At 40.3% G+C, this 26672-nt stretch overlaps 1 protein-coding gene across 2 annotated transcripts in view; it reads left to right on the top strand.

The window, feature by feature from the left end:
• MYO16 (myosin XVI) overlaps nucleotides 1-26672 on the top strand; it is a 592718-nt gene that overhangs the window by 303674 nt on the left and 262372 nt on the right. For both annotated transcript variants that reach the window (XM_050946813.1, XM_050946805.1), the window contains exons 10-11: nucleotides 15052-15202; nucleotides 26526-26636. In XM_050946813.1, coding sequence (XP_050802770.1) covers nucleotides 15052-15202; nucleotides 26526-26636 — 262 coding nt within the window. The remainder of the gene's footprint in view (nucleotides 1-15051; nucleotides 15203-26525; nucleotides 26637-26672) is intronic.

The following is a 26672-nucleotide window of genomic DNA, read 5'->3' as shown; positions in this document are numbered from 1 at the left end:
TGTCAGAGCTGGGAAGGGGGACACTGTGGAAGGAAATTAGAATAATTGCTTGCTGGAAGTTCACCTCAGCAAACATCACATTATTTGCATCTTCGGAATTTGGGTATTGTTGCTCTCTGTTCATGCGAGAAGGACCAGGGAAGTGAGAGGGTGCAGGAATAAGCCCTCTAACAGACTCAGTCATGCTCCCCTTAAGGTAGATGAGAATGAATTGGTAAAACTACCATTGACTTCAGTAGGAGCAGGGTCATCTCCTTAGAATAAGAATAACAGAACCACCTATGGACAAAAGATTCAGGCGGTTACAATTTGTAGTCTGAATTGTACCACATATGGTAATTCTGGTGTGAGGTGGAGAGAATGGTAGCGTTCCATAGAGTGAACGCAGAGTGACTATGTGGAACCCATATTCAATTCTCTTTCTTGACAAAAAATTGGATTTTGATCTTTGTATGTATTCTTGCAAATCTTTGGGCTCATCTACATTTACTGGAGGATCTACGCTGTGGCGATCAATGCATTGGTGGTCAATTTAGTGGGTCTAGTGAAGACCTACTAAATCAACTGCTGATCACTCTCCCGTCAACTCCTGTACTCTACTAATCGAGAAGAGTAAGGGGAGTCAACAGGAGAGCATCTCCCATCGATGTCACATATTGTGGAGCCCCTGTTAAGTAGATCTAAGCTACGTCGATTTGAGTTACACTATTCACGTAACTCAAATTGCTTAGCTAAGATCGACTTTTCCCTTTAGTGTAAACAAGGCGTTAGAAGGGGGCAACCTCAAGTTTGAGAAAGGTGGTGTAAATTGGGTGGGTGTGAAGGGGTTTATATAGCTAGCAACAGGCTCAGTCCCTTAATATTGCTAATTTCCAGACACTGTAATGTATGGATTTTTTAAAAGATGCAGATCATTTATAAATAAAAGTGTAAGATTATTTCTGGTTGCTAGCAGGACTCTTTTTTCTCGGGGTTTGTATAATCGTTTTATTTTTTCTTCATAAAACAACTAAAACATTTATACAAATAATAATAAAATAAATAAAGGCTTATGTATATATTGTCACTGATGTTTAGTAGCAGTTACAATTTACTTTCTATAAAGAGTTTACAGACTATATAAGGAATCAGGAAGGAACAACAAGAGCCGAGAAATGGTTAACTCCGTAAATTCAAGGTTCCATGTTACACAGTCACATTTAGGAAAGATTCTATATTTAGTACATGGTAGATCTGGAGTGCTTATTCTAGTGTGGGAATGTGTCTGTAGCAGTCACTAGTGTAGCTGGATGCCAGACAGTCTTGTTTTTTTGGAATGAACGTTAATGCAATCTAATATTCTTGGTGAAGATAGTTTGAATAAGCAAATCATCTTACATAAAACTTGCATTGTCCTCAATGAGTAAGTAATCTTAATAATCTTCAAATAATAAAGTAGTTCAACTTCAAAGTGTCAAACATTGGTTTTACATTACAAACTCTTGAATTTAAGATAGCCTTTTTTTGTTTTCAGTGAAAACATTAATAACATCATTATTGTAACAGTGATTATTTTTTCTTTTGTCATCCTGATTAAACACAGAACTGAAGTGAAAGTTATATACATACCAATCATTTTTTATCAAACAATTTTCAACCTGTATCCTGCAGTTTTATGTGATGTGCCATTATCAAAAACAGCAAAATGGAGTTGCCTGAGGGCAACCTTACCTTTAAACCTACTTCTTTATTTCAAAAAGCATGTTGTTTGCTAGTTGGTTTTCCAAATGACTCCTATGGTTACCAAAGGATCTCCAAATGCAGCCAATAATATTTTTGATTCTCTGAAACTGAACAATAGCTGAATTTTAAAACTTGACACATTCAAAAATTTGGAAATTGTTACATATGTAGTCTTTAGCAAGGAGTGCACAATATGCTAAATTGCAGGAGAGGGATGCCTTAGGAAAAAAGTTAAACATTGTCATTCTGTGCATGCACAAGAAGGTATATTGCTAAGTTCTGAAGTCACCTCCTCTACCTAGATGCATGCATATGAGCTGAGTTTTTCTGGCTATGTGCACTTTTAAAAACAGTCTAACTAGAAGCTGAAGTTTAGCTGTAGCACATTGACTTGGACTCTTCCTGTCCCTTGACCAGCCTTCCATTCTTTATTCTCCTAATGGCTTTTTTGTTATGCTTGATCATTAGATTATGCATTAATTTCAGATTTCCTGTACTCTGGAACTTTGTGTCACAGATTGCACTCTGCCTTCCAGAGCTATCAACATTTGAAGGACATGGTTGGGACACAGCACAGAGGCTGTGCAATCTGCTCTCCTCATCCTTTGCTTCCTAAAATGTAGAGGTAGAGAGTGACTCACTAAGAAATTTCCAATGGTTAACATTTATATGATGATAATTAAAATAACTATTGTGAAATCGTATCAGAGGGGTAGCCATGTTAGTCTGGATCTGTAAAAAGCAACAAAGAGTCCTGTGGCACCTTGTAGACTAACAGATGTATTGGAGCATAAGCTTTCCCCTACTGTTACTCACACCTTCTTGTCAACATGTGGAATGTGACCTTAATCCAGAAATACCTGTAAAAATTCATTGAAAAATTTAAATAACTGATTCTGAAGATGAACCATCTGTGGAAGATGAAACTGCCTGACTTTACATTCTCTTTCCCCCTTTCTATTGATCTATGCTTGCCCTCAGAGGCTCACTCTGGGCAGATCTAGTAATAATTCACAGGAGCAGAAGGTTGGTCCTTTTTGGTATTGTGACATAGGGTGTGTAATACCCAACCAGAAGAGTTTTGACAGTGCTCTAAACAAGTGTTTCTCAAACTTTATGATGTCAAGGACTGGTTTGCAGCCTTTCTAAACTGTGTCAGGGAAATCTCTGGGACCGGCACCAGTCCACGGGCTGGTTGTTAAGAAACACTGCCCCTCTACCATGTACATTGGCCAAACCGGTCAGTCTCTACTCAAAAGAATAAATGGACACAAATCAGACATCAAGAATTATAACATTAAAAAGCCAGTCGGAGAACACTTCAACCTCTCTAGTCATTCGATTACAGATCTCAAAGTCGCAAAACTCCAAAAAAAAAATCTTCAGAAACAAACTCCAATGAGAAACTGCAGAATTGGAATTAATTTGCAAACTTGACACCATTAAATTAGGCTTGAATAAAGACTGGGAGTGAATAGGTCATTACACAAGTAAAATCTATTTCCCCAGGCTATTTTTCCTCTAGTGTTACTCACACCTTCTTGTCAACTGTTGGAAATGGGCCATCCTGATTATCACTACAAAAGTTTTTTCTTCTCCTGCTAATAATAGCCCACCTTAACTGATTACTCTCATTATAGTTAGTATCGCAACATCCATTTTTTTCATGTCCTCTGTGTATATATGTCTTCCTACTGTATTTTCCACTGCATGCATCCGATGAAGTGGGTTTAGCCCATGAAAGCTTATGCTCAAATAAATTTGTTAGTCTCTAAGGTATAACATGGCTACCACTCTGAAAACTGCTCTAGATTGTTTCCTTCAGTGAAAAATCCATCTTTTGACAAAAGGCAAGTCACAGTAGCAGGAGCCATGAGGATAATTACATTTATCTAAACAAAAATATAATGAAACAAACCCCAGAAGGGGCAGGGCACATCACACTTTTGTTTGTCCTATGTTCTCTCACAACATTCAATGACCAGATAACTTGGATGACGCTTATAAGATGCTTATAAGTTCCCAGATACCATAGTTTGGTTGATGTTGTAGAAGCTTACAGGATTAGAACAGGCATTACAAATACAAATTGTGTCACATTCTCTACTGCAGCATAAAGAGGCAGGAAAGCACCTGGAACTGGCTAGCTGAGAATTCCCCTGCTGTGGGATATCTCTCAGCAGGCACAGAATCAGCATATCTGGACCATGACCCACTTAGCATTGGCATACTTAGAGCACTGCACAGTCCTTTCCCCACATCTCCTGTACAGTCCCTTAAGAGACCGTTGTCAAATGGCATAAATTACAGAAGATCCCAGATTGCCCTAACCCAGTGGTGGACAACCTGTGGCCCGCAGGCCACACGTGGCCTGTCAGGGTAATCTGCTGGTGGGCCATGAGACAGTTTGCTGACATTGAACATCCACAGGAATCCCTGTGTCCCACACCACTTCCTGCAGCTCCCATTGGCTGGGAATGGCGAACCAGGCTGCAGGTTGTCCACCATTTCCCTAACCTATGCTAAATCTAAGACCTGCATGTATGTGCCATCATAATCAGGGAGGTGTAACTGGCTCTTATATCCGCTCCCCTCTGCTCCCCTCCATTCTTGCATGCTGAGCAAATCTTGGCTCTGGAGGGAATCCATTTGTACAGCACCTAGTACTGTGGAGCCTTGATCTATGATTGAGGCCTCTCAGGGCATGTCTGCACAAAAAAGAAAAATCCATGGCTGGTCCATGCCAGCTGATTCAGTCTTGCGAGGCTCAGGCCGTGGGGCTCTGGGATCCGGAGGGATGGGAGAGTCTCAGAGCTCAGTCTCCACCTGGAGCCAAAAAGTCTACATAGCAATGAAACAGCCCCACAGTCCTGTGAGCCTGAGTTGGCTGGCTCAAGCCAAACATGTTGTGTAGATATATCCTCAGTGCTGCCACAATACAAGTAATAATAATCTGGCAATTGTTCCTTTAATCAAGACCATGGCCACAGCAAATGGTGGGTGAACTTTATCTTTCCCTTCCTGCTTTTGTTGTATGCTCAGTTCTGCACCCTACTGAGTTTTACTGTAGTATGATTCAGATGAGCCGTCTGTAAGAGTAAACTGAAACAATATTTTGTAACTGTAACATATAGATAGTTCTTCCATTGTAATATGTGAAGATTGTGTACTTGAATAGAGCTGTTAAAGTCATATTTTGAACAATATTAAAAAAGTAGTCAATGTTAGAAACCTATTGTCAATTGTCTCTGCTCTAGCAACCAAATTTAATTTGTCCAATTTGGGTTTCAATTACAGCATTGATTTTGTCCAGAACAGCATGAACAGATGAATTGATGGTCAATATGTACTCTTCAATTAAAGAGAAAAGTTTTGTTGTCAATGTGTTTGTATTATGCTAGATTACCAAGCAGACATGATTTTAATGAGCAATCATTTGGCTCAGCTGGCTAAATTCCTGGGATTGTGAAGCAATAATTCCCATACTGGAATATGTTTCTTTTCTTGTTCTTCCATTGAGTAGTTTTAACATATCTGATTTACAAGAGATAGATTAGGAAGCTAAATTACAAGAAATACCAATAATGATTATATGTAAGTGCTCTTTCCTTCTCCACATATTCAGATTTTATCAGCAACCTCAAGTATTTCAGGATCTACAAAATGTGTTTGTGATGTACCTTTACTGTTTGTGTTACCATCTGATCTGAGTTTTTTTTCATTGTTCTGATAAAGCATTATCACTCATGAATAAACTGCAAGAGAATGGTCGAGCATAACCCAATTAAAAAGATGATTTCACATTGTATGTCAGACTTTTATATGATAAATATTTATCCTTGCTTGCTATAACTAAAAGGCAACAGATAGCATTATAATACTTGGTATCATTTTACTAAAAATATAAAAATCTTAGGCATGAAGTTCTCTTAAGAAGAAATCCAAATAGTGTCCCTACTGATGCTGCACTTCCAGTGTGTGTATGCCCCATGTGCCTTTGATCAGAGATTTTCATTAGCAGAGCACATTTGCCCTGCACATGTACCCTAGACATCCTCACGTCCACACCAAGGCTATAAAGGGCCGTGCGGTGAACCACTCTCAGATCCTTCTCAACCACCTTGGACTGAGACATAGCTTAGCGTGTCCTTATTGAGTGTGCCTTGGTTTCTTTGCCTTTGGTGACTTCAGTTTGCCTTAGTTTAGTTTAAATTAGTTTCATTTTTTCAGTTAGTTAATTAATTAGTTGACTTTTATTTGGAGGATTGTTTGTTATTTCCTCCCTTAGGGGAGCCCTCTTTACCTGAGAGGGATATGCCCAGTTCAGTGGGTTTTAAACTGCCTCACATGCTGCAAGGCCATCCCAGTCAATGATGGACACTCTAAGCACCTTCACTGTTTAGCAGAGTCATGCATCCCACAGAAGTGTAATTTCTGTTTATCCCTCAAGTCGAGGGCAAGACAGAACTGGGGAAGCAAGCTGTGACTGTTAATGATGGAGCTGCTTTGGAGTCAGGTCAAGAGAGCCCCTGTCTTTACATCAGTCTCTGCCACTTTTATCTCAGTTCAGCATGCCCCAGAAAGCGAATGCTTCAGAGGCCTCCTCTAAAGGTTCCAAGAGGGAAGCTATAATTCCCCTCTTAAGGAGTCTGCCTTGAAAAGACCTTGCTGTCCAAACAGGTCAATAGCTTTGGTAGATTACACTTAAAGCATGGTACAGTGGAGGCTAAGGGTTCCTCCTGTATTCAGGGGTCAGAGAGATCCCATAGCTGAAAGAGCAAACAGTGTTTTATTCAACACATTTCTCCAGACCAAAGGGAATAGTTCTAAGCTATTATTGCTGAGGGACAGTTAGTAGTGTCCTTGGATGCTACCATGGCTTGTTCTATCTCCACAGCAGGGGTGATGGATAGGGCCTCCTGGCTCCATGTATATGGTTTCCCCAGAGAAGTCCAGAATAGAATAGGATCTCCCATTCTATGGACTGAAGTTGTTTGTGGAGAATACCAAAGAATTGCTCCACACACTGCAAGACTCTGGAGCTACATTGCATTTGTTGGGCATCTACACCCCTGGGAACAAAAGAAAATTCAGTAGATAGCAAATGGCCCAAAGATGTTGCCCACTGCACTTCTCTGGGTTGAAGAGACCTTTGGAACCTCCAAGAAAGAGGCAGAGGTTCCAGAGAAAGAGATCCTTTAACCCAGTGGTACTCAATCAGGCATACAAGTTGCCCTGAGGGTACTCAATGGTCTTCCATTCTATCTATTAGCCTAGTTTTACAACAGGCTACATAAAAAGCACTAGCAAAGTCAGTACAAACTAAAATTTCATACAGACAATGACTTATTTATACTACTCTACATGTTATATCCTGAAATGTAAGTACAACATTTATATTCCAATTGATTTATTTTATAATTATATGGTGAAAATTATAAAGTAAGCAATTTTTCACTAATAGTGTGGCTGTGTATTTTTAGGTCTCATTTTGTAAGTTTTTAAATGAGGTGAAACTTGGTGGAACACAAGACAATTCAGACTCTTGAAAGGGATACAGTAGTCTGGAAAGGTTGAGAGCCACTGCTTTAATCCATCTGACACTGCAGACTTCTTCTTAAAAACATCAGTTTTGACAAGATGGTCAACAATTTGAACCCTCCCCTTTCTCTAGACTGTTAGCTGCAATTACTTGCCCATCTCCCTCTGTTTGGCAACTGTCTCTCCCATTTCCAACAAGCTTGAGAATGTATCACATTGGCTGAAGTGGAGCTGCAAGCAATAACAATGGTCTCTACACCATCCACTTTTCCTTCCTCCCTCCTTCTCATTGCCCTTCCCCATTTCCTCTTCAGGGACCCTTCTCATGAGCTCTTATTACAGTATGGTCTGCACTAGAAAATTAGGTTGGTTTCACTGTGTCTGTCAAGAGTGTGAAAAATCCACACCCCTGAAAGACATAGTTAAACCTACATAAGTCCCTGTGTAGACAGCACTAGGATGACAGAAGAATTCTTCCATTGATCTAACTACTGCCTCTCAGGAAAGGGGGGGGCCTTCACTGACTGGAAACCCCTCCTTCTGGGGGGCAGGGAGGGAGTGCCACCCAGCCCCACTCTGCCCCCCAGTTCCACTGTGGCCCAGCCACAGCCACAGCTCCCCTCCTGCTGCAGCTCCCAGATGTGGCCCCAAGCCCAGACTTAGGGCTGCCAGGTGCCTGGTTTTCAACTGGAAAGTCTGGTTGGAAAGGCAACCTGGCAGTGCCTGATCAGACATTAAAAGTCTGGTTACCTGCCATAACTGGCCTTCTCCACTGAGGATGTGGGTAGGGAGAGCAGCAGCTGGAGACTGGAGGAGCACTCAGGGACAGCTCCAGCAAGAAAGGTACCAGTGGCTCCCCCGTCCTGCCCCAGCACAACTCACTCTCCCGCTCCCTGTCCCATTCACCCCCATCCTCAAAGCATGACTCCCACTCCCCCATCCTGTCCCACTCATTCCCCCACCCCACCCCAGCTTCCGAAGGGGGGAGGGGCACAGACCGGGTAAGAGAGGGGTGCTATTGCAAAAGTTTGTAGACCACAGGCTTAGATAAATGGATGTCAATTCCCCAACAGGTGAAACACTCCTTAGATTGGTGGAAGAATGATCACAATATAGGTGCAGGAGTTCCCTTCCTGTAGCTGGTGCCAATAGTAACTGTACCTAGAAATGTATCTCTGTTGGGATAGGGTGCATATGGACCATATAGTGCAGGGAATATGATTGCCCCAAGAACCGACCCACCCCCCATCAACCTGTTGGAGCCTAAGACAGCCAGAAATTCTTGCCTTCATTTTATGCCTCTCATTAGAGACAAGTCTATCAAAATCATTACAGCAATGTGGCCTGCATGTTTTACATTGACCAGCAGGAAATTGTCTGATCTGCTCTCTGCCCACACCAATGCAATACAGTTATGGAACTGGTGGATAAGGCATTATGAATTTTGGCAAAGAATCTCTCTGGCAAGCAAAACATCACAGCAGATGGTCTCAGCAAGACTACAAATGGGAGTTGGACTCCCAGTTTCTTATCAGCATATTGGGAGTTCCCAGAAGTGGACCTCTTCACCACAGTTACAAACAAAGAATGCCACCTGTTCTGTTCTGGAGGCTTAGGCCGCAGATCATTGAGGGATGCATTCCTCCTCCTTTGGGTGGAGAAGCATTTCCTCCTACACCTCTTATTCTCCGGATAGAGAACAAGATCAGACAGGACAAAGCCAGAGTTATCTTAATAGTCCCGACATGGTCAAGGCAGACATAGTTTCCTTACCTACTTTACCTAGCTCCCTGTCTAGCGAAAAATCCTCCAATCATTCCTCAACTCCTCTTACAGGGCACCAGTCAACTGTTGCATCTCAATATGAGAACTCTCCACCTCAAGACGTGGCTCCTCAGTCGTTTGTTGGGTTAGAGTCAGACTTTTCTGCAGAGTACAGGAAATATTACTAACTGGTAGGAAAAAGTCTACAAGAAATATTTGCCTTCAGAAATGGAGAATATTTAGTCACTGCTGTCAGCTCCAGAAAGTTGTTGACGAATGTGCCCCACTTCCATTGGTTATACTGCATTTAAAGAAAATGGTGGTGTGAATTAATTACCTCAAGATTCATTTAGTTGCTTTAACAGCTTTTCATCCCACAATTTATGGATTCCCACTGTTTGCTCATCCTACAACTAAAACATTCATGAAAGGTCTGAAAAAACTTTTTCAACAGGTTAAAGTCCCCACTCCAGTTTGGGACCTCTGTTTAGTTCGTAAAAAATCATGAAACCTCTCTTTGAACCAGTGTCAACATGTTCATTATTGAACTTGTCTATGAAGACAGCCTTTTTAGTGGATGATATTGAGGTCTTAATGGCAGACCCTTATTTCTACAAGGACAAGAATTCCGTATGCCCCAGATTCCTTCCTAAAGTATTCTCTGAGTTTCAACTGAATCAGATTATTTATCTACCAGCTTTATTTCCAGAACCATATTATTCAGTTTTTGAGGCTGATTTTGACACTCTAGATGTTAGGAGGGTGTTAACTTTCTACCAAGATAGGACTAAATCAGGGATTGGCAACCTTTGGCACACAGCTCACTAGGGTGAGCCCCCTGGCAGGCCGGGCCAATTTGTTTACCTTGCCTGGGCCAGTTTGTTTACCTGCCGTGTCCACAGGTTCAGCTTATCACAGCTCCAATTTGCCATGGTTTGCTGCTCCAGGCCAATGGGGGCGTCAGGAAGCGGCAGCCAGCACATCCCTTGGCCCTCGCCACTACCCGCAGCCCCCATTGGCCTGGAGCGGTGAACCGCAGCCAGTGGGAGTTGCAATCGGCTGACCCTGTAGACGCGGTAGGTAAACGAACTGGCCCGGCCCGCCAGGGGGCTTACCCTGGCCAGCCGCGTGCCAAAGGTTGCTGATCCCTGGACTAAATCATTCAGAAAAATCTCTTCTAGACAGTTTTATTTGCAGACAGATCTAAAGGATCTACTATTTCTGCCTTGAGTCTGTGGAAATGGATCTCTGGATGTATTATTACTTATTAAAGTGCTGCCATCATTCCACCTCCTCTTGGTGTGTCAGCTCATTTTATGAGGTTGCAGTCTGCACCTATGTCTGTTACTTCAAAATGTTCCAGTATCTGAGATCTACAGAGTTGATACATGGTCCTTGATACATACCTTTTCTAGGCACTATGCCCTAATCAGTGACTCTAGATGGGATGCAGCAGTTGGCAATTCGGTTCTTTTCTCAGTTATGTACTCGATTGCGAAGCTCCCTTCTCCTTTTGGAGGTACTTCTCAGGAGAAGACAAAGAGGTTACTCACCCTGTACAGTAACTGTGGTTCTTTGAGATGAGTCCCTATGGGTGCTCCACTACCCTCCCTTCTTCCTCTCTGTTTTGTATTTTCCTTATGAAACTTAGCGGTGGAGAAGGAACTGAGGCAGTTTGCCTGCACAGCCCTATATAACCTCAGTGTGGGACACAAGGCTGTCTAGGGCATATGCATGGGCTGAATGGGCACTGCTAATGAAAATCCCCAATCAGAGGTGTGTGGGACACACATACACCTGAAGTAGAGCACTCACATCTCGAAGAACTATCTAAGCGCACGTCCAGACTAACCCACGGCATCGGCGGGTTAAAATCGATTGCTTGGGGATCGATATATCGCGTCTAGTCTGGACGTGATGTATCAATCCCCGAGCGCGCTTACATCGATTCCGGAACTCCATCAACCCGAACGGAGTTCCGGAATTGACACGGAGAGCCGCGGACATCGATGTCGCGCCGTCCAGACGGGTGAGTACCTCGATTTAGAAATTCGACTTCAGCTACGTTATTCCCGTAGCTGAAGTTGCGTATCTAAAATCGATTCTAATACCTAGTCTGGACGTGGCCTAAGGTTTTGTGTCCTGTAATGGTATATAGTTAAAGCAGCAAACCTCCCTTCCCCAGTGTGGATGCAATTATACCAGTTTAAAAGTGTGTAAATTGGTAATACTTATTCCAGTTCAGGAAATGAAATAAACTTTCCCAGCATAAGGCACCTTTATCTGATATAACTGTATCCATATCAGGGCTTACACCAGTATAACTGTATTGGTAAAAACCCATACCCCTAACTAATGTAGTTACACTGGTTACACTGATATAATTTTTCTAATGTGGATGAGACCTAACACTCACACTGACTAGATGATGGATAAATACTCTGAAGTCAGGAAATATTTCTTAGAGCAACGTTAACTTAGTCACATTGCACATAATGTGTGTTTTCTGGAATATATTTTACAGTATAAATATTAAGCACAGTAATGAATACATTTTTTAATCAACACAGGAATACAAAATACAACAGTTGTAATTTGGCTGAGTCAACGTTGCAATGAGAAGGTTATTATTTTTTTTTTAATTTCCTGGTGGAGCATTTAAATTCGTAATTTAAACACTCAAACATTACATTTATATGACAGTTTGTATTTTAATTTCTCTGGCATTTAAAAAAAAAAAGAAGTGGTAATTAAGACTTGAAAGCTTTCCTGGTGAAGACTTTTAAACTCTTTAAACTAAATTTATTTGGATTGTGGAGTTTACAAATTCTACTTGATTTTGCAACAGTTTGGAAGAACCAAAATTTGATCAGACAATGAGAATGATGTAAATTGTACAGGTGAGAAGTACTCTCCAACAGAGGTTATAAGATATAAAAGTCTGTTTCTGTATTTATATCTGCGTTTAAAGAAAGTTTTCTAACTGGACAACTTTCTGCCTAGTTAACAGCTATGCTAACTTAGACACTCACTGTAAAACCACTATTATATCTTTGAATGTCAGCCTCCAAAACATCCCTCTACATACAATCTTTTCAATGTAAAAATGCTAGAAATTGATAACCCAGGTGATATTTTGCAGCACATTTTAAAAAGAAAAATCAACAAATTAATCTAATATACAGATGGCTCATGTAGTTAAAAATTAAGATGACTATTGTTTGTATAGCACACTGGGGTTTTTCCAGTAATGTGTGCCAGTAACAGTAGCCCAACCTAGTTCAAGTAGATTACCCTTGATAACTGACCTTTGTGTCCAGTATGCATCTTCACTTTTGCCTCAAGCCACATAACTCCCTTTGTGGTTAATTATCTGGTAGCAGAGCACTACATTCTGGAGATGATTTCTCATGCTTAACCACACACTTGCATTAACATAAGATCTTCTTTCTACTGTGCTATAATTGGATTTTCAATTGCACTGTTTTTAACATAGAATTTCACCTTGTGACTAACCTGCAATTAATTTTTATAGAGGTATTTTACTAAAAGTGACTGTTTGGTGGAAAGATCATATTTCTAGCTAAGTTGCCTATCTCTTTTAATGTTCTCAGTAGCTTTCTGAACCTAAATCAAAGAGCTTTGTTTATACGATATGTTATTCTGTCTTTCCTTGGTTGGAATTCATGTCGTGTTCTTGTTGAAATACAAATTATATTCCAGCACTTTTATTATCTAAAGGCTTTTTAAAAATCTCTTCAATACAAACAGTTTGTGTGGCATGCAGGCATAAATCAATATATTTTACACAGCTTTTGTTTAAGAACCTAGCCTGCGGTTTATTTACTACTCATATGTACTGAATTATCAAAGTGCTGTATGTCATTAACGTTAAAAATGTACTGTAATGAACCCTCCACAATTTATTGTGGTGTTTTCTTCTTAAACTGAAAATATACCTACTTCATCATGAACGGAGTGGACAGAAGTTTTGCACTTTGCTGCCTGAAGGTGTTTGCTATAGCCAGCTTCTATCTGCAACCCCTAAATCAGTTTCTTTTCATCTTTCTGCCTTGAAGAGCATACACTTTAATTTTAAACATGATGCTACAAGTGCACATACTGTGTCTGGGGATGGTTGGGTGTGCTACAAAAGTTAAGATAGGGATGGGATGAGGAAGGAGGAATGTAAAAGCTGAAAGATCCTGTAGCTGCGAACACTTACAAAGGGAATACCATATTAATATTTATACTTTGCAAATAGCAAAGGTGAAGATTTTAATGATGGTCACCATATTTGAGCACAACTTCTAATTAGAATATGTTGGGAGCACTTGTAAATTTGGGAAAACATTCATATTATTAAACCAAGGGGTTTTGTTTTGTTTTGTTTGTTTTTTCCTAATAAATACCAGAAAATTAGTTTGAAAATGCCTGTGGTCATGTAGCTCAAACTTTCCATCTAAAGTTTAGTTTTTGTTCTGAGACTAAGTATTAAAAATCCCAACCCAAAAGGACTTGCAGAAAGCTGTGGGCAACAGGAAAAGTTGCACTGAAAGGGAAGTTGGCATAAAATGTAATAATATTTTTAAATTAGGTTTTGATATTACTAATCACACCATTCCTTTAAAAAAGTGTGAGACCATCAGCACTAGGAGCATTGCTTTCTGAAAAATAAAAGCTCTTTCAAAATATGGCCTCTGGAAAATCCTTAAAAGGTTATACCTTGAATTAGAACTGTCTTGGAATAAAATGTAATGTGTTATTTCTGTTGGTGAGCACTGAAGTTATTTGTCACTATAAACAAGGCACTTTTATTATTTACTAACGTTTTAATATCACATTACTGCTAAAAATGGTCCTGATTCAGGAAAGCTGTTAGCATATGCTTAAGTGCATCCCTATTCAAGACAGCACTTAAGCACCTGTCTAAAGTTAAGCAGGTGCTTAAGTGCAGTCCTGAATAAGAATTGGGGCCACTATTAGGGTTGGGAGTCAACCCTCCTTCCTTTCTTATTGGGTAGCCAGGACACAGTCTGCAGGTGAAATCCTGTCCCTGCTACAGTTAATGGCAAAACTCCTATTGACTTCAATGGTCCAGGATTTTATTTTCCATGTAGTCTTCCTTCCTCCGTGTTACCTCCACCTTCACTGTGGTGGGTCAAAGGAGACCTATCCAGGAAACAGGGGAAACTGGGGTCAGTAATTCCTCTGCTGAATCTTACTGTGGTGGCATTTTTCAAACTCACCTGTATTCCAAGGCTTCTGCTGGTGTTTAGTGTCCTGGGTGCATGACGTATCTGAAATCTTGTGAGAGCTTGCATGGCCGACATTGGGTTTTTTTAGAAGTGTGGTGTGCTCTGGAGTGTAAATATGGGGGAGTGGAGGGGGGAGAAACTCCAAGCACTGGACTTAAAAATAGAGCTTCAGCTCATAGAGAGCAGTATTTGTATATTGGCAGTCTTTTTAAGTATCAGATATTTTCTTTTTTTTACCTTAAATATTATTATATTACTAATTCTGGAACAGTATATATAGATGTTAATATAAATTAAATATAGCTTATTTGCTTATCAAAAACTATACATTTTTATTTTATTTAATGCATTGACAGTATCTGTGTATCAAATTGTTTTTAAATATATTATTTTTCAAAATACAATTGTGGAAGTTAATCAGACATTTAAATTCAGCTTTCAGATTGCTTATCGATTTGCCAACCTAGCACTATCAAATACAACCTCATGCATATTCTATTTGGGTTGCTTAGTTTTCTTCTGAAGCAGACTTGCATAAAAGTGAATTTTAAATCAAAGTGCTTTGCCAAGACCACTGTATCTTTGGCATAGACCAGTGAACAGTCTGCAGTTCTCCTCCAATTTATATTTCTTTTTGGATCAGGAACAACTGTCTCAGACATGAATTATATTTTAATTCCACATTCATACCTCTCAGACTTGGCAATCTTCTGTTTGTCAGGCATCTTCAAAAGAAGTCTAATTGTTTTATTGATTCTCTCCGTAGCAATCCCCTGGCTTTGCCGATTGCCAAACAAGACAGTTTGCTGGAGAAAGACACCATGTTCAAAGATGCAACAAAAGCCTTATGTAAGCAGCAGTCTCAAGACACCGCATCTGACAATATCACAGTGACTGACACAACCAAACTTGAACAGGTACATGTCAAGTTTCTTAAATGTCTTGGATCTGGAAATTTAAAATTTGATGAACAAGAAAATACAGAAATGTAATTAATGTCATGCTATAAGTTTGGCTACAGTCATTTTCCAGTAATAATTCTCAAAATGATTACACCTGAATGTCTTGGGATCAGGCTACCTGAAAGACCCCCTCTCTCACTGCATTCCATAGACATAGTTGTGATCAGTAGATGTATTCGGTTTTGAAATTTTAAATAATTGGTCAGGCACTCAAAACCTTGGGGCCTTTGCATAATACCAAATTGCAAATAATAATAGAAAAATAAAGAAATTCTTATTTTTTCCCCTCTCTCTTTCTATAATTATATACACAGTGCTTTATTAACACACAAACTATGCAGTCTCTTTACTGCTGAGTTCACAGTTTAACATCCCATAATGAGATTTCACCCAGCTCATAACAATATTGTGAAAATCTGTGTAATCAAATATTAGCATTTATATGACTGTAGCTAGTTTTACTTCCTTTATTAATACAATGATGGCTGTCCATGACATAGTTGAGAGACAGAGATAGTTTGTTCAGAATCTCTTGCCATTTGCTATGCATTCCAAACTATTTGTCGCCAATAATGTCTCCATGATATAGATCACAAGCAACTTTAAAGAAGCCATGTATTTATGAAGCTGTTCTGACTTCTATAATGTACTCAGCACTAATCCTTCTAAATACCATAATTTTTTTTATTGTGCAAGCTGGGAACTGAGATTTCTGTTGAATACAGTAGCTTTGAAGGAATCTTGGCAAAATGTTTCCATAACAGATGGAATACTTTACATTAAAAATAAAAGCTTTGAACATAGGACTCAAATGTGATATATCTAACAAGGATTCAGAGTAATTTATCCATAATGTTTGTATCCTAACCTATACTGGAAGTAATCATGTTCTGTTTAATATTTCATTACGATATGCAGAGTCATTACTTGGGTTTTATCTTCATATATTATTAAAATGGATCAGCGTGATATTTCACCTGGTGCATGTCAAGGATATCATACATTCATAGGCAATATGGCATGTAGATTAGGCCTTCCTCCCGGGATCTGAGAGAAAATTTTGAACTTATTAGTCTTGGAATACACATTATTATTATTGAACGATATAACACTATTTTGGGGTTTGAAATTAAAAAAATATATATAATAGCTCAGATTTACACACAAGCTCAAAATGTTAACAACAAAATACCATATCCAGATAAGGTCAGATTAACAATTGCGGGCTTTTGATTCTTTTTTATTTTTCTAGCTGAAATATGTTTTTTGATCTCAACTAATTTCCTGAACCCAATATGCTAGGTCAAGAAGGCAATATGAATAATCACCATAATTGCATAGTTGACAATTTCTGTTCTTATCAGTTGAGGAGGTAGGGTGACCAGACAGCAAATGTGAAAATTCGGGATGGGAGTGGGGGGTAATAGGAGCCTATATAAGAAAAAGATACCAAAATTGGGACTGTCCCTATAAAATCGGGACATCTGGTCACCTCTATGAGGAGGAGATTTTCCCCAGTACATGATTGAGTTTTCTGGCATGAAAAGAAGCTGTGTGTTACATTCCACAAGCAAAACTGCTTAGTCTTTTTGCTTGATTAAGCCATTTCTTTTGAAAACAGACTTGGCATAGAACTGTTGTACCACATATTGTTGGCCGCATAATGTGATGTGGACTTCTAATGTACAATATTGAGTGGTTTCTTCTTTATTGCTGTAATGTTAGATGAAAGTAGTGATTGGAAGAATATTGTGCATGGAAAATAGAACGCATACTGCCTTATTAATGGTACTAATAAATAAAATTACTCCTGATGATATAGTGAAAATTACTAACATTTTGTTACTAAGCCGTTTAAACAGATTATGGGCAATTATATATTCACAAACACACTGTCCAATGAGTAAATAGAAAACTTCATTGTTAATATTAAAAAGAAGATAGCATTTAGCTTCTAATATATCTATGGCTGAGAATGTTCAGTGACCATTCAGATTATTAGTTTTGAGCTGCTGTCTCCATAGTTTAAGGTATTGAGAACCCGTAATAAAATATATATTATAAGGTCACTGTGTCAGTCAGACACAGGAGGCAAGAAGGAAAAAATAGAATAAACTCATCTGTATGCTCAGAAAAAGGAGGTGAACAGAATAAAATTGGAAATGCCCTGGAAGTGTTTAACCCCCAGTCAATTCATTTGCGAACTTAATGCATGTGGAATTTCTTATATGTACGTCTCTTTTTTACTGCTTGAGTTTAAATCTAGCATTTATTTGCTTCCTGGGCCAACATCATCAAATTCTTCTCCTTCACCTTGGCTGGATGGTATACCCTGGGGATGTGCAGCCCCTTTTTCCCCCTCGCACAGTTTTGATTACTTCTGAAGACAGTGCACAGTGAGCTGGATATATAGCTTATACATGTCCATGATGGTGTATTATGGCATAAAAGCATTATCAGCGTGAATTTTGGATGGCTACATTAATTATGTGTGGCATCCCAAATGAGAGCAAATACCATAACATCCTATTATTCTGTATGGGTGCAAAACCTACCTTGACATCCTTTGGATCAGGAATTGGCCCTATATGCCACACATTTAACATAAAACTATCTTAGAATTGTTTATTCAGAATTTCTATTTTTTATTCCTTGACCTGTAAAGCCAGACTGCCTACCCCATGCCTCCTGGGGAGAGAAAAGTTATAATAAACACATTTTAGAAACCTTTGAGGATGGCCTGATAGTTTTTATACCCATAACAAAGTCAACTCAAAAACATTAATCACAATTAAAAAAATTAAATGTGATTAATCACACTTTTGATCACACTAAACAATAAACAATAGAATACCAATTGAAATGTATTAAATATTTTGGATGTTTTTCTACATTTTAAAATATATTTCTTTCAATTACAATACAGAATACAAAGTGTACAGTGCTCAATGTATATTATTTTTATTACTAATATTTCAACTGTAAAAATGATAAGCAAAAGAAAAAGTATTTTTCAGTTCACCTCGTACAAGTAATGTAGTGCTAGCTCTACTGTGAAAGTGCAATTTACAAATATAGATTTTTGTTACATAACTACACTCCAAAACAAAACAATGTAAAACTTTTGAACCTAGAAGTCCACTCAGTCCTACTTCTTCTTCAGCCAATTGCTAAGGCAAACAAGTTTGTTTACATTTACAGGAGATAATGCTTCTTGCTTCTTATTTACAATGTCACCTGAATATGAGAACAGGCATTCACATGGCAATTTTGTAGCTGGCATTTCAAGGTATTTACCTGCAAGATATGCTAAATATTCATATGCCCCTGCAATGCTTTGGCCACTATTCCAGAGGACATGCTTCCATGCCCAGGATGCTCATTAAAAAAATTATGTGTTAATTAAAGTTGTGACTGAACTCCTTGAGGGAGAATTGTATGTCTTCTGCTCTGTTTTACCTGCATTTTGCCATATATTTCATGGTATAGCAGTCTCGGATGATCACCCAACACATGTTCATTTTAAGAACACCTTCACTGCAGATTTGACAAAATGCAGAGAAGGTACCTGTTGGCAGTGGTGAGCTGGAGCCAGTTCACACTGGTTCACGCAAAACGGTTGTTACATTTAGAAGCTGGTTTAGAACCAGTTGTTAAAGGGCTGGGCAATTGGGAGAGGGAGGTTTTTCTGTTATTATATCGGCCGCGGGCCACATCTGGCCCACCTGAGCTCTTGGCTGGGGAGGCTCCCCCGTCCCCTCCTCCACCTCCCCCCCTTTCGCAGAGCCTCAAAGTGCTGCACTGCCAGTGCCAGCACTCTGGACTGATCCTGGGCAGCTCTGCAGCTCCCGCTGCTTTGAACAGCATGATAAGGGGATGGGGCTGAGAGCTCCAGCAGGCCGCGCCACATCCATACACACTGCCCTGAGCAGAATGGCAAGGGGGCCGGGCTGGGGGGAGGGGTTGGATAAGGTGCAGGGAGCAGTTGGAGGAGGCGGAGGTTCTGGGGGGGCAGTCAAGGAACGGGAACGGGGGGGGCTGAGTAGGCATGGGAGTTCCAGGGGTCTGTTGGGGTGGAGGTGGATGGGCTCTGGGCAGTCAGGGGACAGGGAGCGGGGCAAGTTGGGTAGGGGGTGAGGTCCTGGGAGGCAGTTAGGGTGAGGGGTCTTGGGCGGGGGTGGTCAGGGGACAAGGAGTGGGGGGGGTTGATGGGTTGCGGGTTCTGAGGCAGTCAGTCGAGGGCAGGACGTGGGCGGGGGAACAGGCTGTTTTGAGAGATACATGAGGCTTGTACTCACTTGGCAGTTCCCTACCAGGTCTTCGGCACCACTGAAGGACCTGCCGCTGACATGCCGCCGAAGACCAGGAGCGAGTGAAGGACCCGCCACTGAAGAACCAGTAGGGCGATAAGCGTTGTAGCTGTAAAAGAAATATAGTTGTCTGAAGGATACCCTTTGTGTGAAGAAGTGTTATCTCCCCCCCACCCCTTCCTCTCCCAGCTACATAAACAAGCTTGGGTCATGCCCCCTTTCTCCCTTCCCTGTGAACTGCTGATTAAGGGAACTTGTGGCTAAAATTATTACAAAGAAATGTATCTTCAAGGTAAAAATTTCTATAATATGCTTAATGCTGCAAAAAGTAAACAGAGTGGGTATAATTATATTCACTAAATAGCTATGAATATTCATTATATGGGAGTTCGTATTATCAAATAAAGGTTTTGGGGGTGTTGGAGTAAATGTGGGTATTTACATATTAAAGAGTGTGATGTGATTAGTTCAGGGCTTACTCTACAATTGGGTCAAGGGGAACAAGTACCGCAATAAAGAAGCCCGTTATTCAATCCGCCTCTGGGTCCTCCTGCTCCTTCTTTCCTTCTCTAATAATACCAATGTGAGATTCTAAAGATAGCTACAGCACTTAACCCAAGGTTTAAGAATCTGAAGTGCCTTCTAAAAATCTGAGAGGGACAAGGTGTGGAACATGCTTTCAAAAGTCTTAAAAGAGCAACGCTCCGATGTGGAAAATATGGAACCTAAACCATCAAAAAAGAAAATCAACCTGCTGGTAGCATCTGACTCAGATGATTAAAATGAACATGTGTCGTTCCACACGGCTTTGGACTGTTATCGAGAAAAACCTGTCTTCAGCATGGACTCATGTCCTCTGGAATGATGGTTGAAGCATGAAGGGACATATGAATCTTTAGCACATCTGGCATGTAAATATCTTGTGATATCGGCTACAACATTGTCACACGAACATCTGCTCTCACTTTCAGGTGACACTGTAAACAAGAAGCGGGCAGCATTATCTCCTGCAAATGTAGCGTTTGTCTGTGCGACTGGCTGAACAAGAAGTAGGACTGAGTGGACACATAGGCTCTAAAGCTTTCCATTTTTTTATTTTTCAATGCAGTTATTTTTTATACATAATTATACATTTGTAAGTTCAGTTTTCATGATAAAGAAATTGCACTGCAGTACTTGTATGAGGTGAATTAAAAATACTATTTATTTTGTTTATTACAGTTTAGATATTTATAATAAAAAAATAAAGTGAGCACTGTACACTTTGTATTCTGTGTTGTAATTAAAATCAATATATTTGAAAATGTAGAAAACATCCAAAAATATTTAAATAAATGGTACTCTATTATTGTTTAACATCGTGATTAATTGCATGACTAATTTTTTTAATCACACAATTAATCACAATTAATTTTTAATCACTTGACAACCCTAGTTCTGATATGAATAAGGTGATAGGTATCTATTGAAAAGTTCTACAGTGAAAGCAAAAAGGAGGAAGCATAATTTAAAAAATAAATTGGACAGTTCTGAATTCTTATCATTGTGAACAAATAAACTAGGTCCTGACATAGAATCTCAAAATCATGATATAAAAATATAATAACTTGAAAAAGTATATCAAATGCTCACTCTGGAATCTGATCTCCACAATTATAAGAGAAAAGGATCACCTCTCTGTAGGTCTGGGAACACAATGTAGCATAACTACAATCTTTCTGGTACATCATTTGGTTTAAAAAAAAATCCTTAAATCTTATTATTCCATAGTTGCAGAGAGTGAACAAATGAAACAATGTATTCTGCTTCTAAATCTACTTTGTCTCTAGTCTTTTCATATGATTTTAAAGAGACTCTGAGACCAGGAGAGAACGGTTTTTCAAGGTCTTTTTTCCCCCAGGGTGATCTCCCTGATGTCTAATTTCTTACTAAAGAGCCATGTGTATAACAGAGGTTTTTCTACTGAGCAGATTGAAACTGGTCCAAAAGTTCCATAGTTTATAGTCCCTGTTCAATAACTAACATATAAATCTTAAAATGTTAATAGTGATAACAAAATGTGATTGAAGTGTCTTTGTTTGGTCTATCCAGAATGTATATTTTACAGAATTATTACTGTATATGGTTTCCTTGAAAGTTACTACGTGATCTAGTTCAACAGCTGTATTATAGATGAAGGTCTTTAGGAATACCAGTGAGATATCTGCAACTGCTCTTTTACGTTGAGTGGAACAAATGTTGAAATGCTGTTGGTAAAATTCACACCATCAGGTGCACATGATGGTTTGCCTATGGGTAGGGTTGCCAACTTTCTAGTCACATAAAACCAAACACCCTAGCCTCATCCCTTCCCCGAGGCTCTGCCCCTGCTCTCTACATTTCTCCTCCCTTGCTGGTTCACTCTCCCCCACCCTCACTCACTTTCACTGGGTTGGGGCAGGGAGCTGGGGTGTGGGAGAGCGTGAGGGTGAGGGCTCTAACTGGGGGTGTGAGCTCTGGGGTGGGGCCAAAAATGAGGTGTTCAGGGTGCGGGAGGGGGTTTAGGACTTGGGCAGAGATTTGGGTACAGGAGGGGGTGAGGGGTCTGGATGGAGGTGCAGGCTGTGGGTGGGGCTGGGGATGAGGGGTTTGGGATGCAGGAGAAGGCCCCAGGCTGGGGGTGGAGCCAAGGGATTCAGAGTGCTTGAGGGGGCTGTGGGTTGAGGCAGGGGGTTATGGTGCAGGAAGGGGGTGAGAGCTCTGGGGTGGGGCTGGGGATGAGGGATTCAGCGTGTGGGAGGGGGCTCTGGGCTGGGTATGCAGGAGGGGGGACAGGCACTGGGCTAGGGGTGAGGGCTCTGGGCTGGGGCCAGGGATGAGGGGTTTCGGGTGCAGAAGGGGGCTCCAGGTTTGGAGGGGCTCAGGGCTGGGGCAGGGGGTTGGGGCACAGGCTTACATCAGGTGGCTCCCAGTTAGTTGTGCAGTGGGGGGGCTAAGGCAGGCTGCCTGCCTGTCTGTCCTTGCACCGCGCTCTGCACACTCTGAAAGCAGCCAGCAGGTTCGGTCCTAGGCAGGGGGACCAGGAGGCTCCACACGCCATTATTGCCTGCAGATACCGCCCGCCTGCCCCACTCCCCTACCCTGCAGCTCCCATTGACTGGTTCCTGGCCAATGGGAGTGTGGAGCCAGTGCTTGAGGTGGGAGCAGCGCATGGAGTCTTGTGGCCCCTGCCTAGGAATCTCGAGCCAGACCTGCTGGCCACTTTCGGGGTGCAGCGCGATGCCAGCCAGGACAGGTAGGGACTAGCCTGCCATAGCATCGCAGCCCCACCGACTGCACTTTTAACTGTCCAGTCGGCAGTACTGACCGGAGCTGCCAGGGTTGTTCCTTTTCAACCGGGTTGTTCCTGTTGAAAACCAGACACCCTACCTAAGGCTATATCTACACTGCACACTGCTTATGGTGGCATGTGAGTACATACCCTACACGCCTCCCTTCTAGCATGGGTATAAATAATGGTGTAGATGGTGATGCACTGCTTATGTATGTAAAGTAAAGACACACCTGAATCCTGTGGGTACATAGCCTACACGGCCATATGTGCTGGAACTAAGGGTGCTATCACACCCCCTAGCTTGAAGTGATTTCCATTATATACAGGGTTTACAGTTTGGTTCAATGGCTCACTGCACCCCCACTACACAAATTGTTCCAACCCCCCTGTATATGGCTCTCTACATGCCCAAGTAGTGCCTCCCCCATCTATACCGCTATTTCTAGTGGTGTAGTGTTCCACTGCCACCCTGTTGCTGGAGCCTTTAACTGCTGTCTCCTCCTGTCAGAGCCTTTCCCTGTCATGCATAGCTACATACAGCAGTGTGGATGCAGCCTACTTTTCATTGTTGTGTGTGGCTACACTTACTCTATATGCCGTCACAAGAGGTGTGTGGTGAAGACAAAACCTATGAGTAGAGACTTTCTTTGGTCAGTATTTATTGCCTGTTACTAGGACTGATCAAAAATAGGGACACATTTTTGTGAAATTTGGAATATTACCTGTCATATACTATTTTTTTTTGAAGAATGGATGGAAAATGATGAGGAGCCAGAGTGAGACTAGTCTTAAAGTGGTTGCTAACACACTGCTGTATGCTGCCCAAGATGTGATAGACTGAACAGAGCCAAAGTTTTGTCCTCTTCCCACTTGTCACTCTACAGAGCTAGTTTGATGTGCAGGGAATTAAGCGGCACTCTTGAGGCACCTATAAATTATTCCACTCCTCACCCATCTCACCCTAGGGGAGCAAAGCAGAGGAAGAACTGTGAATCTCAAATCATAAACCATCCCAGGGCTACTCATGGTGTGTGTTGGGGTGCATCTTATGCATTGCCCCTTACACAGAGCTATTCCTAAAGGCACAGTTTAGCCCAAGACAATATATCCATTGTTGGGGTCACATTTTGTTATAAGTTCTACTCAGAAGTGACCCTGAAAATATACATGTTGGTTCATTCTATAAAAGTCATGATAATCATCATGTAGCACACATGCAGCTAAATGCAATTGAATATTTTTATTTGTGAATTCTGTAATATAAGCAGTTTAATTTTAGGAAATGATAAAAAATTAATTTGAAATGAAATTATCCCCAATATCTATTTCCTTCTGGCCTTTAATACTTCCTAATTAACATTTCTCAGGTGTTCTATTTTTTTTGTTTTGAATTGTGTTTTCTGTCAAGTGTATGATTTAAATTGGTAGCTCATTCATTAGGAATAGAGCTGGACTTTAATGAAGACAATAATAGGATTGGTTGTGGAATTGATGAGGAACTGAATAGAGCAAGTATCAGAGGGGTAGCCGTGTTAGTCTGGATCTGTAAAAGCAGCAAAGAGTCCTGTGGCATCTTATAGACTAACAGACTTTTGGAGCATGAGCTTTCGTGGGTGAATACTCACTTCGTCAGATGCATGTCATGCATCTGACGAAGTGAGTATTCACCCACGAAAGCTCATGCTCCAAAACGTCTGTTAGTCTATAAGGTGCCACAGGACTCTTTGCTGCTTGAATAGAGCAGTTCACTCTGAGTCATTTGTATGTACTGTATGTGATTGTGCTGTATGATATCTAAAGGCATAACAAGTTTGAAAAATAGAAAGAGAATTCTCATAAGTGGCATGTCCTGATTCAAGCAAGCAGTAACAACAATGCATAAAGAAGAAAAATAGAAGAAGTGTTTTGTTATTAAACCCAGACTTAGAGAACTGTCACTCTTTTTTGTGCTCATGTCCTGAGAGCTGTCATTCTTGACACAAATCTTGAGCCTGTGAGAATCTTGAGGGTGAACTGAAGGGTAAAGAGCTACATAGTTGATATTCTACAATTCTGAAATGGTTTGTGATGCTAGAGAAGGGCTATGTTTGTAAGTTCAGTTGTTTTATACCAACAGATGTATTGTTTTTGAGAAAAGCTGGTAAACTATTTAAACAGTAAGACCCAGCAGGATTTGGTGGTTCTGTCTAACATCATAATGGCTAGTGTGGTTTTTTTGCTTAGCATAAAGATGAAGGCTGAGTGGCTTCAAACACTTTTTTTGTGTGTATCTTGGGTATCTTAAATCTAGTACTCCTATTTATTGTTTGATTGGTTGATTGATGGATTGAGAAAAATATGTATGTTCTGTTATTTCCAAGGGTTCACATCTGGGGATGGATATAAAGCACCAAATCCTGTTCATCTTGGTTACCCAACAATACAGGGGATAGCCTCAGTGTCTGATTATCTGTGCCTTAAAATGACAATTATAATACTTTTCATATATATATGTATAATCACAGTATCTTTTGGTCATTGATTTCCAGCACTTTAAAAAGGTCCCATTTAGTCCCTTTTCACAGATGAAGAGACTGAGGCACATACAGGTTAACTGATTTACCCAGTCACACAATGAATCAGTGATAAATTTAGGAAAAGAACCCAGAACTCTGGACGCCCAGGGCCAGATACTTCACCTATTAAAGTAATTGGCGAAACTGCCATTGACTTCAAGCTTGTACCCTCAGTGTTTTTGTACTGATTACACACTTCTTCAAGGTGACCATTATCTATTTTTACATGTTCTTCTGGCATCAGAAACATTAAACTTACCAGCTGATATTAACAATATTCAACCTTAACTGTGAGCATGGTAGAATTCACTGCAAAATGTATCAGTTGTTATCATATTTTATAGCAGTTCTCTTATAGTTGATTTATTGTACTTTTACAACATATAAGCAATTTTCCTTTTGGTAACAGAATTTGTTTCTATAATATTTAGATTCTACACTCTTTAGTCCTCTTATCTCCTTCTGCTTTTGGAAAGCACCAAGCACATTTTGGGTGCTACTGTGATATAAATAATAATAAAACATTATGACTCATACATTAGATGCTGAACACCTTCCACTCCTATTGACAGTTTAACTCCCATCTCTCACTGAGTTTCCTCTGTTATGTTCTGTGCAGCTGAATTCCAATAGCACATTAAGTTCCATATGCTGAGAAGGATGAAACTACAGCAATGTGGGAGCTCTGTTTGGTGGCAGCCGATATGTGATTTACAAGTGCATTAATTTTTCAACTCTCGATCATCTTCATTAGAAACAGTTAATGAAGAGGGCAGAAGTGTTCTGCTTGAACTTGGAGTCTTGTCAGGTTTAGGGATTGCAAATAGCATACATGTACATTTCCATATACTTAAATCCCCGTTAAACCCATACGGAATATATGCCTTAAAATTAATCATCTTTCTAATTTACTTCTATTGCTTAAAATAAAGGATGAAGAGTTATTTGGGAAGTATAAACAACTTTTTGGTTTCCTAATGTACAATAAACATTTATATCAATTGTAGTGTTTGGCACCTGTAACTGAAACTAGGGTATTACACTGCAGGGTGAGCGGCTATGAAGTTAGACTATTTTCATGTATGATTTGTATTTTCCAGGTCAAGTTAATGCCTCCAGCACCAAATGATGACCTGGCTACTCTGAGTGAGCTAACAGACAGCAGCCTGCTTTATGAGATTCAGAAACGTTTCAGTAACAATCAGATATATGTGAGTGGCTTTGAAACTGCTTACTGCAGCATTTTT

This window comes from Gopherus flavomarginatus, chromosome 1 (assembly GCF_025201925.1).
Source record: "Gopherus flavomarginatus isolate rGopFla2 chromosome 1, rGopFla2.mat.asm, whole genome shotgun sequence".
Lineage (NCBI taxonomy): Eukaryota > Metazoa > Chordata > Testudines > Testudinidae > Gopherus > Gopherus flavomarginatus.
This window is presented reverse-complemented; position numbering and strand designations above follow the sequence as displayed.